Here is a 14,591-nt window from a genome sequence, read left to right as displayed (position 1 = left end):
TCACTTCTATAGTACTGCTGGCCACACTGTTTCCGATACAAGCAAGGACGCTGTGGGCTTTCTTGGTCACCTGGGCACATTGCTGTCTCATATTCATCTGGCTGTTGACCAATATCCCAAGGTCCTTTTTTGCCAGGCAACTTTCCAGCCACTCTTCCCCAGGCCTGTAGCATTGCATGGGGTTGTTGTGACCCAAGTGCAGCAACAAGCAGTTAGCCTTGTTGAACATCATACAGTTTGTCCTGGACCATTGATCCAGCCTATCTAGATCCCTCTGCAGAGCCTTCCTACCTTCAAGCAGATCAACATTCTTGCCTAACTTGATGTCATCTGCAAACCTACTGAGAGTGTACTCGATCCCCTCATCCAGATCATTGATAAAGATATTGAAGTGAACTGGCCACAGTACTGAGCACTGGGGGAAAACACTTCTGTGACTGGCTGCCAACTGGATTTGTTTCCATTCACCACAGCTTTTTGGGCCCAGCCACCCTGCTAAATTTTTACCCAGAGAACCGTATGCCCATCAAAGCCATAAGTAGCCAGTTTCTCCAAGAGAATGTTGTGGGAAAGTGTCAAAAGCTTTACCAAAGTTGAGGTAAGCAACATCCACAGTCTTTCCCTCATTTACTAAGTGAGTCACCTTGTCATAGAAGGAAATCAGGTTAGTCAAGAAGGACCTGCCTTTCATAAACCGGTGTGGATTGGGTCTGGCTGTTCTGTATGTGCTATATGATGGTATCATAGAATCACAGAATGGCTAGGGTTGGAAGGGACCTTGAAGATCATCTAGTTCCAACCCCCCTGACATGGGCAGGAATGCCACCCACTAGTTCTGTTTGGCCAAGGCCCATCCAGCCTGGCCTTGAACACCTCCAGGGATGGGGCATCCACAACCTCTCTGGGCAACCTGTTCCAGTGCCTCACCACCCTCTGAGTGAAGAATTTCCTGCTAACCTCTAATCTAAATCTCCCCTCTTTTAGTTTAAAACCATTTCCCCTTGTCCTGTCATTGTCTGATTGAGCAAAAACTCACTCTCCGTCTTTTTTATAAGCTCCTTTTAAGTACTGAAAAGGTGCAATGAGGTCACCCTGGAGCTTTCTCTTTTCTGTAGGCTGAGCAGCCCCAGCTCTCTCAGCCTATCTTCATAAGAGAGGTGCTCCAGCCCTCTGATCATATTCACGGTCCTCCTCTGGACCCATTCTAACAGGTCAACATCCTTCTTGTGCTGGGGGCCCCACACCTGGATGCAGTACTCCAAGTGGGGCCTCACAAGAGCCCCACTTGGAGTACTTAGTACTTAGAGAGGGACAATCACCTCCCTCATCTGGCTGGCCACTCCTCTTTTGATGTAGCCCAGGATGCAGTTGGCCTTCTGGGCTACAAGTATGCACTGCTGGCTCATGTCAAGCTTTTCATCCACCAGAATCCCCAAGTCCTTCTCTGCAGGATTGCTCTCAATGAGTTCTTCTCCCAATATAGGTGTAGTCTTAAGACACCAAACTTTGAACTTTGTATTTCCTAATTTGTCAACACTGGGAAAGGAACTTTATTAATAAGCTTTTGACAGGAGATATGTACACATTCCGCCTACCCGTGTGTTCACATTTCACATCACTTTAGTATTTATATGAGATTTTTCAAAGGAGAAATCAAGATATCTATTTACTTGAAATGGTAGGAGAGATCCCTGGTCAATGTTTAATAAATTTTGACCCGAAATAAGAGGCAAACCTGAGTATCAAAATCTGAACTGTTTCAGATAGGTGGATTACTGAATGTTTTTACTGGTTTAGACCTTTGCCTTAAGAGGTACCTGCATATTAAGTATGTATCACTGAAATGACTGTCTCCAATATGACCTTAAGATGGCATTATCCTGGGGATACCTTGTAGTTGAAGAGTGTTTTCATTCTCCAGAAAACCTCATGTGCAAGTGGCTTTAACATCTATTCATCTCCCTTCCTGCTCTGAAGATACATTTTTTTTCTTCTTTTTAGAAGAACTAACTACTTCTGGAAGTGGCCTGCTATTAATTAGGTGTTCCGTACTTCTGGTATCATCAGAACGTGTGAATGATGCCTTTAGACAACAATAAAATGAAAAGCAAAACTACCCCAAATAGTGGCTGGATTGTTGCTCATTGTAATCTAATTTTAGCTCAGTGAACTAAAAATTGAATTTGAAATAATTTATCACATTATCTTCAATATTTTGTTTTCTTCTGTGTGAGTCAGCACAGGCAGCAGGAAGAACCACAGGCTCGTGGCTAAAATGCAAACTGTAGATTTATTTTCATTACCTCACCAACTGGGGGATCTCTGAAGCAACACACGGACACATGCACACATCTAGGGACACAGGCACTGCTAAGCTCAGTCCATGCTAGATCACCAGCCTGCTGTTTACACCTGTTTGTCAAGGGTATGCACAGGAACAGTTTATACCACTGTGCTGTGATCCTCACTGTACTTCTTTGATCTTCTCTATACCAAGGCTGTGAGCTCAAGCGTGTCTGATAGGGCACTTCTGAGTCTACCAAACAGCTGTTAGCTAAATACATATGTGCCACTTGCCAAACACACAGAGCATAAACAGCAGTATGTACAATGTATGTGCTTTTCTACGTTACTACTACCTAGACTTTAAGCATTCCCAGCTGCAAGGTCACTTGATCATATTTACAATCCTCCTCACCAGTCTTCCATTCTGATCCCATCCTCCTTCCTAATCTTCCACTTTTAACCCATTCCTCCCAACACCTTCCTCTGATGTAATGAGTTTCAAATTAGTGATAAGTAATGGCAGTACTGCAAATCTGAAAGTCTTGAGCTGAGCTTCAGACTTTTAGAACAACCTATCAGAAGATTTCTAAAGTTAGTAGACACAAGCTCATACTTGCCTTCTCATTTAGATTCATGCTTCCAAAGCCTTCTTTTATGTTTGATGACCAGATCCTTGCTTTGTACATAAAGGTGTATTGAGTTTATGTGGCAAGGTTTTGGTAGCAGGGGGCTGCAGGGGTGGACTCTGTGAGAAGAGGCCAGAAGCTGCCCCATGTTAGATAAGGCAGCACCGAACAGTTCTTTAAGAACTGCTCCATTACGGGTCCATACCATGGGGTCCATCTGTTGGGAGCAAACTGCTCCAACATGGGTCCCACACAGGCGGCAGCTCCCCCCAGACCCCTTGCTCCTGCATGGACTCTTCTCCACGGGCTGCAACTCCGGTTCGGGGCCTGCTCCTGTGGGGGCTCTCCATGGTCCACAGCCTTCTCCAGGCCACATCCACCTGCTCCACCGGGGGCTCCTCCACGGGCTGCAGCATGGAGATCTGCTCCATGTGGGACCCATGGGCTGCAGGGGGACAGTCAGCTCCACCAGGGGCCTGTTCACAGGCCACAGGGGAACTTCAGCTGCAGCACCTGGAGCACCTCCTGCCCTCCTTCTGCACTGACCTTGGCGTCTGCAGGACTGTTTCTCACTCCTTACTCTCCCAGCTGCTGTTCCCCAGCAGTTTTTTTCCCTTTCTTAAATCTGCTCTCATAGAGGCACAGACATCACTTACTGGCTTAGTGCTGGCCAGCAGCAGGTTTCTTTGGAGCCAGCTGAAACTGGCCGTTACCTAGCATGGGGCAGCTTCTGGATTCTTCTCACAGAGGCCACTCCTGCAGCCCCCCGCTACCAAAACCTTGCCATACAAACCCAATACAGATCAGTTTGGGAAGAACGGCATCTTGTGGGAGGGACCCCATGCTGGAGCAGGGGAAGAGAGTGACTGTGAAGGAGCGGCAGTTATGAAGTGTCATAGACTGACTACAGGCCCTGTTCTCTGCTCTGTTCCCCTTCGCCACTTGTGGGGTGGAGGTAGGAGAGGGCGGGTGGGAGGAAGGTGTTTTTAGTTTGTTTTTAGTTTCTCACTGCTCTAGCTTGTTAGTAATAGTTAATAAATTATATTAATCTCCCTGTGCTGAGTCTGTTTTGGCCGTGACGATAATCGTTGAGTGATCTCCCTGTCCTTATCTCAACCCTTGAGCCTCTTCCATCATATTTCCTTCACCTTTCCCTTTGAGGAGGGGAAGTGAGAGAGCGGTAGTGGTGGAGCTCAGTTGCCATGCTGAGTAAAACCAGCATAAAAGAGAAGTTGAATTTTCCCTACAATAATTAGTATCTGACACAGACTTTAAGCACTAAATATCCTAGTGGAATCAAGAAGGTTGACAGCTCTATCTGTGTAGTATACCAAGCTGGCCTGTTCACTAAAACAGAAAGTTACCATGCTTTTTAAGACCAGACAGCAAAACTGTGTGTGAAGATCCACACATACACACTTAACAGTGACTCTGTTCCTGGAGCTGTTGGTTTCAGGCCATAGAGTTGATTTGAAGCCCATTCAGACTGGACTTCTGTGGCTTAATGACTTGCAGGGATACTGAGAGTCTCAAATACAACAGTAGTTTTGCCATCTAGGTAACCGTCCTGCAGGGGATTGGCATGAGATTCAGGAACTAGTGTGAACTAGCCTTTAGATCAGGCTGTGAAAATTAGATGCTTTCATTCTTTATGATCTGCAACTGAACTGCAGTATCTATTTCTCAGTAGAGTAAAATTGTAGCTAGGTTTCTTCTGGTTATGTTACAAAATATTTCATAATGCAAATTAAGGGAAATTAAAGGAGGGTTTGACCTAAGTTTTTAATTCATTATAATAAATATTCAACTACAGGTCCTTGTTAACCTTTTCCCTTTGCAATCTCTCCTCTCTCTCTTTCATTCCAGTCCCCTCTGCAGTCCCTATGATGCATCAGGTGAGTCGTACTACCAGTAGCATCACACTGTCTTGGCCTCAGCCAGACCAGCCCAATGGAGTTATCCTGGATTATCAGCTACGCTATTTTGACAAGGTGAGAAGAGAGTGATGCAGTGCAGATTGTTATATAGCTGTTATGCAAAAGAGAAAGGGGAAGCCTTTCTGGGAGATGAACCCTTGGATCAGACTGGATAAGGCGGATAAAACGCTTCAGTAATGAGGGAAGAACAAACTATAGCAAGCACAGAAGTTCACAATATATTCTTAATTTAACATCTGTCCATCTGCATTTCCCAGCTTGGGACCATCTGGGGATGATGTTAAAAAGGGAGAAGACACCTGTAGCTAAGCTAAAAAGCTGTAGCTGAAACAACTGAGTAAGTTTAGTACTACCTGATACAGGTAACAGTGGAAGGACATCAAGTTTCCAAATGTCTATATTGAAATTGGACTCACTGCAACATCCTGTGTTTTATTTGTGGAGGGAAATTCTGTGTCCCAATTTATGCCTGGATGAACATCTCCAAGAGATTTTGGGTGGAGGAATGCACTCTCATTTACTAAGTGGCAGATCTGAGTTACATGTTTATGTGCTGAAATTACAGGGTGACAAATATATAGTTGTTCTCCATTCACATCTTTCATGACTCCTAATTGATTTAAGGGAAAGAGGTCCATAGTACTATTAAGACAAGCTCCCATTCCCTATATCTGATCTGTCATATAAATATATGTGAATATATGACTATATAAATATATGAACCTAGGTATAAGGGAATGAAAAGCAGCAGTAAGAAGCAGAGAGTAGTGTGTGAGGAAGTCAGGTCTAGAATATCAAGTGGGGTTGGGATACTCTGTATCACTTTGTACACTTGCCGAGGCGATCGGCTCCGGGGCAGACGCGTTCTGCAGCGGAGCGGGGGATCGGGACAGGCAGGGCTTTTTTTCCGACATCGAGGCCGCTCGAGGGAGCCGCCAGGACCCGGCAGCCCCCGCGAGGGAGGCTGACGAGGCGTAGCGGAGCCAGCAGCGCCCCCTCTCCGGCCGTTCAAAAGCAGCCCCTAGGGAGCGCGAGCGACCAGGAGCGCGGCGAACAGGGCGTGGCGCGTCAGAAGGGTGGGCGCGGCAGTTCGCGCAGGCAGGGCGGAGAGGGCAGAGTTTCCCCCCGCCCATAAGAACGACATCTTTAACGGCTGTCGACTGCTAACTGGATTGCGATGGTCTTCACTAGGCAGAGCACTCTCACTAGAAAGTCTGTGGCCACCCAGACTGGCCGCCTGCTCAACAATGCGGCAGTTCAGGTCTCTGGGTGCAGGGACTGCCTGAGCCTGTTGCTGCCATCTGAGGGAAGCAGAGGCGCCGTGTGTGTGAGGTGCGAGCAGGTGGACGACCTGGTCCGCCTGGTGGCAGAACTCAAAGAGGAGGTGGAGAGGTTGAGGGCTATCAGGGAGTGTGAGCGGGAGATAGACTGGTGGAGTGACTCCCTGCAGGGCCTGAAGGAGAGGTACCGGGGTGAGACACCCCAAATGGGGATGGACCCCCTGCCCTGTCGCTATCGGGCAGAGGGTGGCGACCTAGAAGTTGAGGAGGGATGGAGACAGGTTCCTGCTCGACCTTTCAGGCAACGCCCCCCCCTACCGGCCCCACCTTCCCAGGTCCCCTTACGCAACAGATTTGAGGCCCTGGAGCTTGGGAGGCTGGTGGGTGAGGACGAGGTAGAAAGTCTACCCAGGAGGATGCCTAGGGCGAGGAAGCCGACCCCACGCCTCAAGACTGCCTCCACCAAGAAAGACAGAAGGGTGATCGTAGTAGGCGACTCCCTTCTCAGGGGAACGGAGGGCCCTATTTGTCGACCTGACCCTACCCATAGGGAAGTCTGCTGCCTCCCTGGGGCCAGGGTCAGGGATGTTGCCAGGAAGCTTCCCAACCTGGTCCGCCCCTCTGACTACTACCCTCTTGATAGTCCAGGCTGGCAGTGATGATATTGATGAGAGAAGCCTGAAGGCTATCAAACGGGACTTTAGGGGACTGGGACGGTTAGTGGCCTAAGCGGGAATACAGGTGGTGTTTTCATCTATCCCTGCAGTAGCAGGGAGGGGTACCGAGAGGACACGGAAAACCCACCTGATTAACACGTGGCTCAGAGGCTGGTGCCAACACAGAAATTTTGGGTTTTTTGACCATGGGGCGCTTTACTCGGCACCCGGCCTGATGGCCACAGACGGGTCCCTATCTCTAAGGGGAAAACGGATCCTAGCCCAGGAGCTAGCAGGGCTCGTTGAGAGGGCTTTAAACTAGGAAAGAAGGGGGATGGGGCTGAAAGAAGGCCTGTTGGAGCTGTGCCAGGGGGAACAATGGCAGAGCCGGGGAAGATGGCAATGGCCCAGCTGAAGTGCATCTACACTAATGCACGCAGCATGGGCAACAAACAGGACGAGCTGGAAGCCATCGTGCAGCGGGAAGGCTATGACTTGGTTGCCATCACGGAAACGTGGTGGGACCACTCTCATGACTGGAGTGCTGCAATGTCTGGCTATAGGCTCTTCAGAAGGGACAGGCAGCACAGAAGGGGTGGTGGTGTGGCTCTCTATATTAGAGTGTGTTTAGATGTTGAGGAACTTGAGGCTGGGAATGATAAGGTTGAGTCCCTATGGGTTAGGATCAGAGGGAAGGCCAACAAGGCAAGCATCCTGGTGGGGGTCTGTTATAGACCGCTGAACCAGGATGAGGAGACGGATGAGGAGTTCTACAGGCAGCTGGCAGAAGCCGCGAAATCGTCAGCGCTTGTTCTCGTGGGGGACTTCAACTTCCCAGACATATCCTGGAAGCACAACACAGCCCAGAGAAAGCAGTCTAGGAGGTTTCTGGAGAGCGTGGAAGATAGCTTCCTGATGCAGCTGGTTAGAGAGCCTACCAGGGGAGGTTCCCCGCTAGACCTTCTGTTCACGAACAGTGACGGTCTGGTGGGAGATGTGGTGGTTGGGAGCTGTCTTGGGCAGAGTGACCACGAAATGGTTCAGTTCTCTATTCTTGGCGAAGTCAGGAAGGGGACCAGTAAAACCGCTGTCTTGGACTTCCGGAGGGCTGACTTTAAGCTGTTCAGGTCACTGGTTGGCAGAGTCCCTTGGGAGGAGGTTCTGAAGGGCAAAGGAGTCCAGGAAGGCTGGGCGCTCCTCAAGAAGGAAATCTTAACGGCTCAGGAGCGGTCTGTCCCCACGTGCCCAAAGACGAGCTGACGCAGAACTAGACCGGCCTGGCTGAGCAGAGAGTTGTGGCTCGAGCTTAGGAGAAAAAGGAGGGTTTATAATCTTTGGAAAAGAGGGCGGGCTACTCAGGAGGACTATAAGGATGTTGCGAGGCTGTGCAGGGACAAAATTAGAAAGGCCAAAACTCATCTGGAGCTCAGTCTGGCTACTGCCTTTAAAGATAACAAAAAAAGTTTTTACAAATACATCAACGCAAAAAGGAGGACTAAGGAGAATCTCCATCCTTTACTGGATGCGGGGGGAAACTTAGTTACAAAAGATGAGGAAAAGGCTGAGGTGCTCAATGCTTTCTTTGCCTCAGTCTTTAGTGGCAAGACCGGTTGTTCTCTGGATACCTGGTACCCTGAGCTGGTGGAAGGGGATGGGGAGCAGGATGTGGCCCTCGCTATCCATGAAGAAATGGTTGGCGACCTGCTACGACACTTGGATGTACGCAAGTCGATGGGGCCGGATGGGATCCACCCGAGGGTACTGAGCGAACTGGCGGAGGAGCTGGCCGAGCCGCTTTCCATTATTTATCGGCAGTCCTGGCTATCAGGGGAGGTTCCAGTTGACTGGCAGCTAGCAAACGTGACGCCCATCTACAAGAAGGGCCGGAGGGTAGACCCGGGGAACTATAGGCCTGTTAGTTTGACCTCGGTGCCAGGGAAGCTCATGGAGCAGATTATCTTGAGTGTCATCACGCAGCACTTGCAGGGCAAGCAGGCGATCAGGCCCAGTCAGCATGGGTTTATGAAAGGTAGGTCCTGCTTGACGAACCTGATCTCCTTCTATGACCAAGTGACGCGCTTGGTGGATGAGGGGAAGGCTGTGGATGTGGTCTACCTTGACTTCAGTAAGGCTTTTGACACCGTTTCCCACAACATTCTCCTCGAGAAACTGGCTGCTCGTGGCTTGGACTGGCGTACGCTTTTTTGGGTTAAAAACTGGCTGGATGGCCGGGCCCAAAGAGTTGTGGTGAATGGAGCCAAATCCAGTTGGAGGCCGGTTACTAGTGGAGTCCCCCAGGGCTCAGTGCTGGGGCCGGTCCTCTTTAATATCTTTATCGATGACCTGGATGAGGGGATCGAGTGCACCCTCAGTAAGTTTGCAGATGACACCAAGTTAGGTGCGTGTGTCGATCTGCTCGAGGGAAAGAAGGCTCTGCAGGAGGATCTGGATAGGCTGGACTGATGGGCTGAGGTCAACTGCATGAAGTTCAACAAGGCCAAGTGCCGGGTCCTGCACCTGGGGCGCAACAACCCCAAGCAGAGCTACAGGCTGGGAGACGAGTGGCTGGAAAGCTGCCTGGCGGAGAAGGACCTGGGAGTACTGGTTGATAGTCGGCTGAATATGAGCCAGCAGTGTGCTCAGGTGGCCAAGAAGGCCAACAGCATCCTGGCTTGCATAAGAAGTAGTGTGGCCAGCAGGCCTAGGGAAGTGATTGTCCCCCTGTACTCGGCTCTGGTGAGGCCGCACCTCGAGTACTGTGTTCAGTTTTGGGCCCCTCGCTACAAGAAGGACATGGAGGTGCTCGAGAGAGTCCAGAGAAGGGCAACGAAGCTGGTGAGGGGTCTGGAGAACAAGTCTTACGAGGAGCGGCTGAGGGAGCTGGGGTTGTTTAGCCTGGAGAAGAGGAGGCTCAGGGGAGACCTCATTGCTCTCTATAGGTACCTTAAAGGAGGCTGTAGAGAGGTGGGGGTTGGTCTATTCTCCCACGTGCCTGGTGACAGGACGAGGGGGAATGGGCTAAAGTTGCGCCAGGGGACATTTAGGTTGGATATTAGGAAGAACTTCTTTACCGAAAGGGTTGTTAGGCATTGGAATGGGCTGCCCAGGGAGGTGGTTGAGTCACCATCCCTGGAGGTCTTTAAAAGACGTTTAGATGTAGCCCTTAGTGATATGGTTTAGTGGATGACTTGTTAGTGTTAGGGCAGAGGTTGGACTAGATGATCTTGGAGGTCTCTTCCAACCTAGATGACTCTGTGACTCTGTGATTCTGTAACGGATTCAAAGAATATTGGATGCACATGGAAACCAGCATTCCCTGATGAGAAGAGCCAGCCGTATGGGCAAAAGTCTCACATTCCTTTTTGGTCACTGACATTCACAGGCAGAAGATGAGGATAATTCATTCACCTTGACTAGCGAAACTAACATGGCCACCATATTAAATCTGAGCCCAGGCAAGATCTATGCCTTCCAAGTACGAGCTAGAACAGCAGTGGGCTATGGTCCATACAGCGGAAAGATGTATTTTCAAACTCTAATGGGAGGTAAGTGTACTCAGATCTGCACATGCCCGTCTTTCACTAGTGTATGTCACATATCCTCTGGGAGGACTGCTACCAGACATTACTACTCAACTTGTGTGCCTGTATATAGGAATTTGCATATGTGGATTTGCTCTGTCAAAGAAAGTTCATGGTGTCAGAGCATGTTGTTTACACTCCCTTAGCCACTGCTACTTCCATATTCCTCCGTCCTACTCCTTGTTCTCATATACCTCCGTTCCTCTGATCAACAGGAGCAGAGTGTGTCAGTAGAACCCTCTTTAGGAGGGTATTACAGTGCGTAGCACTATATACTGCTCTAGTTTGGTCTCCAGCTGTCACAGGACAACTTACAGCTGAATGCTCTGAAAGTCTTAAGACAAGTAGTACACAGGACATATACACAGAACCTTACCATCTGTCTAAGAGTATCACCATCTATTCACACAGAGACCAACATACTGCCTTGTGATGCCCTTTGGTCTGTATCAAATGTACTTGTGTGTTATCTACAAGCTAAAATAATAGGGGCAATGGGATCAAAGCCCAGGTTTAGAACTGGATTATACTTAAATGGCTAGTCACATGTCAGTGGACAAGGAAAAGTGTTTTGAGATGGAGTACTGGTTTTTCAGAAATAGGAAGGAAAGCACTGGAGAAGCCCAATTGCAGGGGCAGAGCAATAATCAAGACAAGCATTTGCTAAATTACCAGGACTAGCCTGGAAGGCAAAGGGCTGATAGGGTTGGAATTATGGGTGAGTCCTAGGTGAGCAGATGGGAAACTCTAATTGTTCCTGTCTTCTGCATTTGTATGTGTATGTGTGTGTCTTCCTTGCTAGGGGAGCGCTCGGAGATGGTGCAGGACCGACTGCCACTTATTGTGGGCTCAGCGCTTGGTGGTCTAGCCTTCTTGGTAATTGCTGCCATTGCCATCCTTGCCATCATCTTCAAGAGGTGAATTCCTTGATTTTCTCATGTGCCAGTGCCTGCACCCTAGACAGTGGAACTTTCTTACCCTGGCTTCATAATCCATTCCCAAGGGAAACAGCCCGATCTACGTTTATTCAGATGTCCTTGAGATGACATTTTCTAATTAAGGAAAATTCCTGCCCCATTGCTCCCCCGTCAGAAGCCTCTCCTTTGGTAAACCACTCATGTACTTACTTAGCTGAGATTTGTCTAGGTAGCACTAAGAACACAATGGAAGCTTTATAAAGCTGGTGATCAAAAGGTATTTAAATTCATCACTGTCAAGAAGTGACTGCAAATTACATTGTAATCAAGCAAGTGAAGAATGAAACGATGTGATGAAGGATTGGTAGAGTAAATATTTAGATACATTAATTAAGAAGGTGCTGAGGAACTGCAAACTACTCTTTAACCAAGGACTGAGAGTCTGTAGCTCATTTGCTGAAGAATAAAAGCTGTACATTTTACATGGTTCCATGGAACACAGACTCATAAAATATGGGTTAAAGAAATCAAACACCACTTTCCATTTTGGAGAAAAAAAAAAATAAGTCAATGTAGAGACAGTCTGTCACAGTGAGAGAGTGGGGCAGAAATTTTAAAAACAAAGAGAAGTAAAGGTGGCTAGCAGAGCTATCTAGACACACAAAAGTAAACAATGGTGGAGGGGGAAGAAGAGAAACAGTCATCACCTGCTTCTTGAATTTATTGAAGTTTGAACTTAATCCCCTGGACTGTCCGTAATGGATTTCTGTGTCTTTGGTCTACTTTGCCTCTGCACAAGTGGAACATTTTAGATTTGTCTGTTGAACTAAAGAAAAGTATAAATCACTTTACTTTAGTTTTAGTCATTTCTTTTTTTGTTCTCTTCTTTTTTTCTTTTTGTTTTATAAATGTTTTCTCCATTTGTGTGAATTTATACTTTTAATATTTTTCTTGCTGGAAAGAAGAAAATTACCAAATATTGTTATATTTGCACTGTTGCCTCCTTTTGTAGCTTTGAGCTGTTAAAATACAATTTCTTACAGCTGGGAATGTGATATTATGTGCACAACTCAATAAGGCATATGTTTTTCTAAAAAAATGATGCAAACCCAGAGTAAATTAGTATTACCAAATCTGTGTTGGGGAACAACATTAATAGGTTTCTGTAAATGTATATACATAAATAAGAAATGTCATAAAAATAGTTTAATTTATACACAAAGGATCATGTAATACTGATTCAGAAAAAGTAGATATATCAAATTTCTGTTTAAAATTTGTCTTTGATAAGAAAAGGAAGTTTGATGTAGGAAATGAAGAAGTCCACATGAAATGTGCTATTTAAAAGACAGAATATATGTGGAAACAAATACAATAAATTGGTTTTGGTGCATATTGTCCAGCTAATACACAATGTCCAGCTGTCCATATGCATGGTGCATATTGTCCAGCTAATACACGACACCTATTTTAGCTAATTGTTTTATTTTGTTTTTATGATACCAAACCATTAACATGTCAGGTGACCTATAAAAAACTGAATGTAGACCTTACTATCAAGAGGAGTAGCACAGTTACAGCTTGTAGGTATGGGTCCCCAGTAAAGACAATTTCTTTCAACAACAGAAAGAACAGACTTTGAAGGTAGAAATATCTGTGGTTTTGGAATTTTAGCAGAATTTTAAGAAATAAGCTCCACAAGTGGGAATAATACACAGCTTCCTGACAGAATGATAGAATTAGATCTCTTAGTAAAGACAGGTAACATTATGTTTCGTGAAATTCTGACTTCAGATGCTAATTGAATCAGATTGAAGGTCTTGTGCTGAAATGATAAAGTATATAAATGGGCAAGAATTCTTGTATACAGCAGGAATACTATAGGAAACCAGGGTTTGATTTACAATGAATTATATATATCAATGGCATAATTATATCAATGGTATAATTAACATGATTTAGAAAAGATTGTAAACTAGCATGAATTGTACATCTTCAGGGAGAAAAAAAGCTGCTTATAAATATTGTTGCGAACAAAGGAAGTGACTGAAAAAATAGATGATATTACGAGCAAACGAAGAATAAGATGGAAGTTGGAAAACATCTAGATTGTGTGGGAAAAAATGACTTGAATAGCACATATTTAAAGGGATAACAAAATTTGAGAAGTGCCAATGCTGAGAATCACCTATGATACTGTAATTTAGATGCTTATTTGCAATAAATATTACAGCAGTAAAGACTGTACCTATTCTGAGCTGCTTGTGTATAGATCACAGAACAGATTTTTGTCCATCTGATTTTGTGTGGTTGATTTTGAGTACTATAATGAAAAGAATAGTCAAAGTAAATGCTGTTAGGAGAGAAGGAAGAGAAATAAAGAAATAATCTTGTGGGGTGGAATTTATGTACTTTATGCAGTTGTCATTTGAATACATGGTTCTTAGAATGTTTTTGAAGAACTTAAAAGACATCATAGGAAATAGTTTCTAGTAGTATTGAAAAGAATAATTTGTAGTAATTAAATGAAATTAAAATACAAATTTATCCTGAATACCAAGAAGACTTCCAAGACAGTAACATTAAACTGCAATTTTCTTTTTCAGGATAGTGCTGAATTCCATATCATTTGTCATGTCTAAAGTGGTGTTGTACACGTTAGTGTAAAAACTACCAGATAGAAACCAAGCTAGCACTGGTTACGAAGATATGGGCAGGATCTTAACACTTATATCGCTGAATTCAAAGATTCTCTGAGTCTTGCACTGAGAAGCCTACCCTAACATCCTAGGGGAGACTTGCATGTGTTTTGACATTCCTTTCTTTTACGTCCTGTAGTAAAAGGCGGGAGACTCCATATACAGACCGCCTGCAGCAGTACATCAGTACACGAGGTAAGCGTTCTTGAGCAACAGATGCCAAAGGCCTATCTCTTCAGGAGTCACTAGCACCTATTTCTCTCAGGGGTTGATTCTGGTGATGTTTTGGGCTGTCTCCTCTACTGCAGGACTTGGAGTAAAATACTACATTGATCCTTCAACCTACGAGGATCCCAATGAAGCTATTCGAGAGTTTGCCAGGGAGATTGATGTGTCCTTCATCAAGATTGAGGAGGTCATTGGATCAGGTAGTGTGAGCATCTTCAGATTTTGAAGCACCTTCTTGCCTACCTTGACACCTGACACATTACTGTCCTGAAGTGGACCCAACCATGACACACAAGTCTCTCAGGCTAGCTAATGTTCATTTTGGCAAAATTCATCTTAACCTACTTAAACTCAGATGCTGGCTCCAAACCAAATTTAAAA

General features: G+C 46.0%; 1 protein-coding gene across 1 annotated transcript in view; it reads left to right on the top strand.

Moving 5' to 3' along the window:
• LOC121078243 (ephrin type-B receptor 5) overlaps window positions 1–14,591 on the top strand; it is a 93,424-nt gene that overhangs the window by 62,330 nt on the left and 16,503 nt on the right. The window contains exons 7-11 of the mRNA XM_040574184.1: window positions 4,779–4,903; window positions 10,168–10,330; window positions 11,169–11,283; window positions 14,122–14,177; window positions 14,291–14,410. Of these exons, the coding sequence (XP_040430118.1) occupies window positions 4,779–4,903; window positions 10,168–10,330; window positions 11,169–11,283; window positions 14,122–14,177; window positions 14,291–14,410 (579 nt within the window). The remainder of the gene's footprint in view (window positions 1–4,778; window positions 4,904–10,167; window positions 10,331–11,168; window positions 11,284–14,121; window positions 14,178–14,290; window positions 14,411–14,591) is intronic.

The sequence above is a fragment of the Cygnus olor genome, chromosome 1 (genome assembly GCF_009769625.2).
Source record: "Cygnus olor isolate bCygOlo1 chromosome 1, bCygOlo1.pri.v2, whole genome shotgun sequence".
Lineage (NCBI taxonomy): Eukaryota > Metazoa > Chordata > Aves > Anseriformes > Anatidae > Cygnus > Cygnus olor.
Note: the sequence above shows the minus strand (reverse complement) of the source record. Positions and strands in the feature narration are given on the sequence as shown.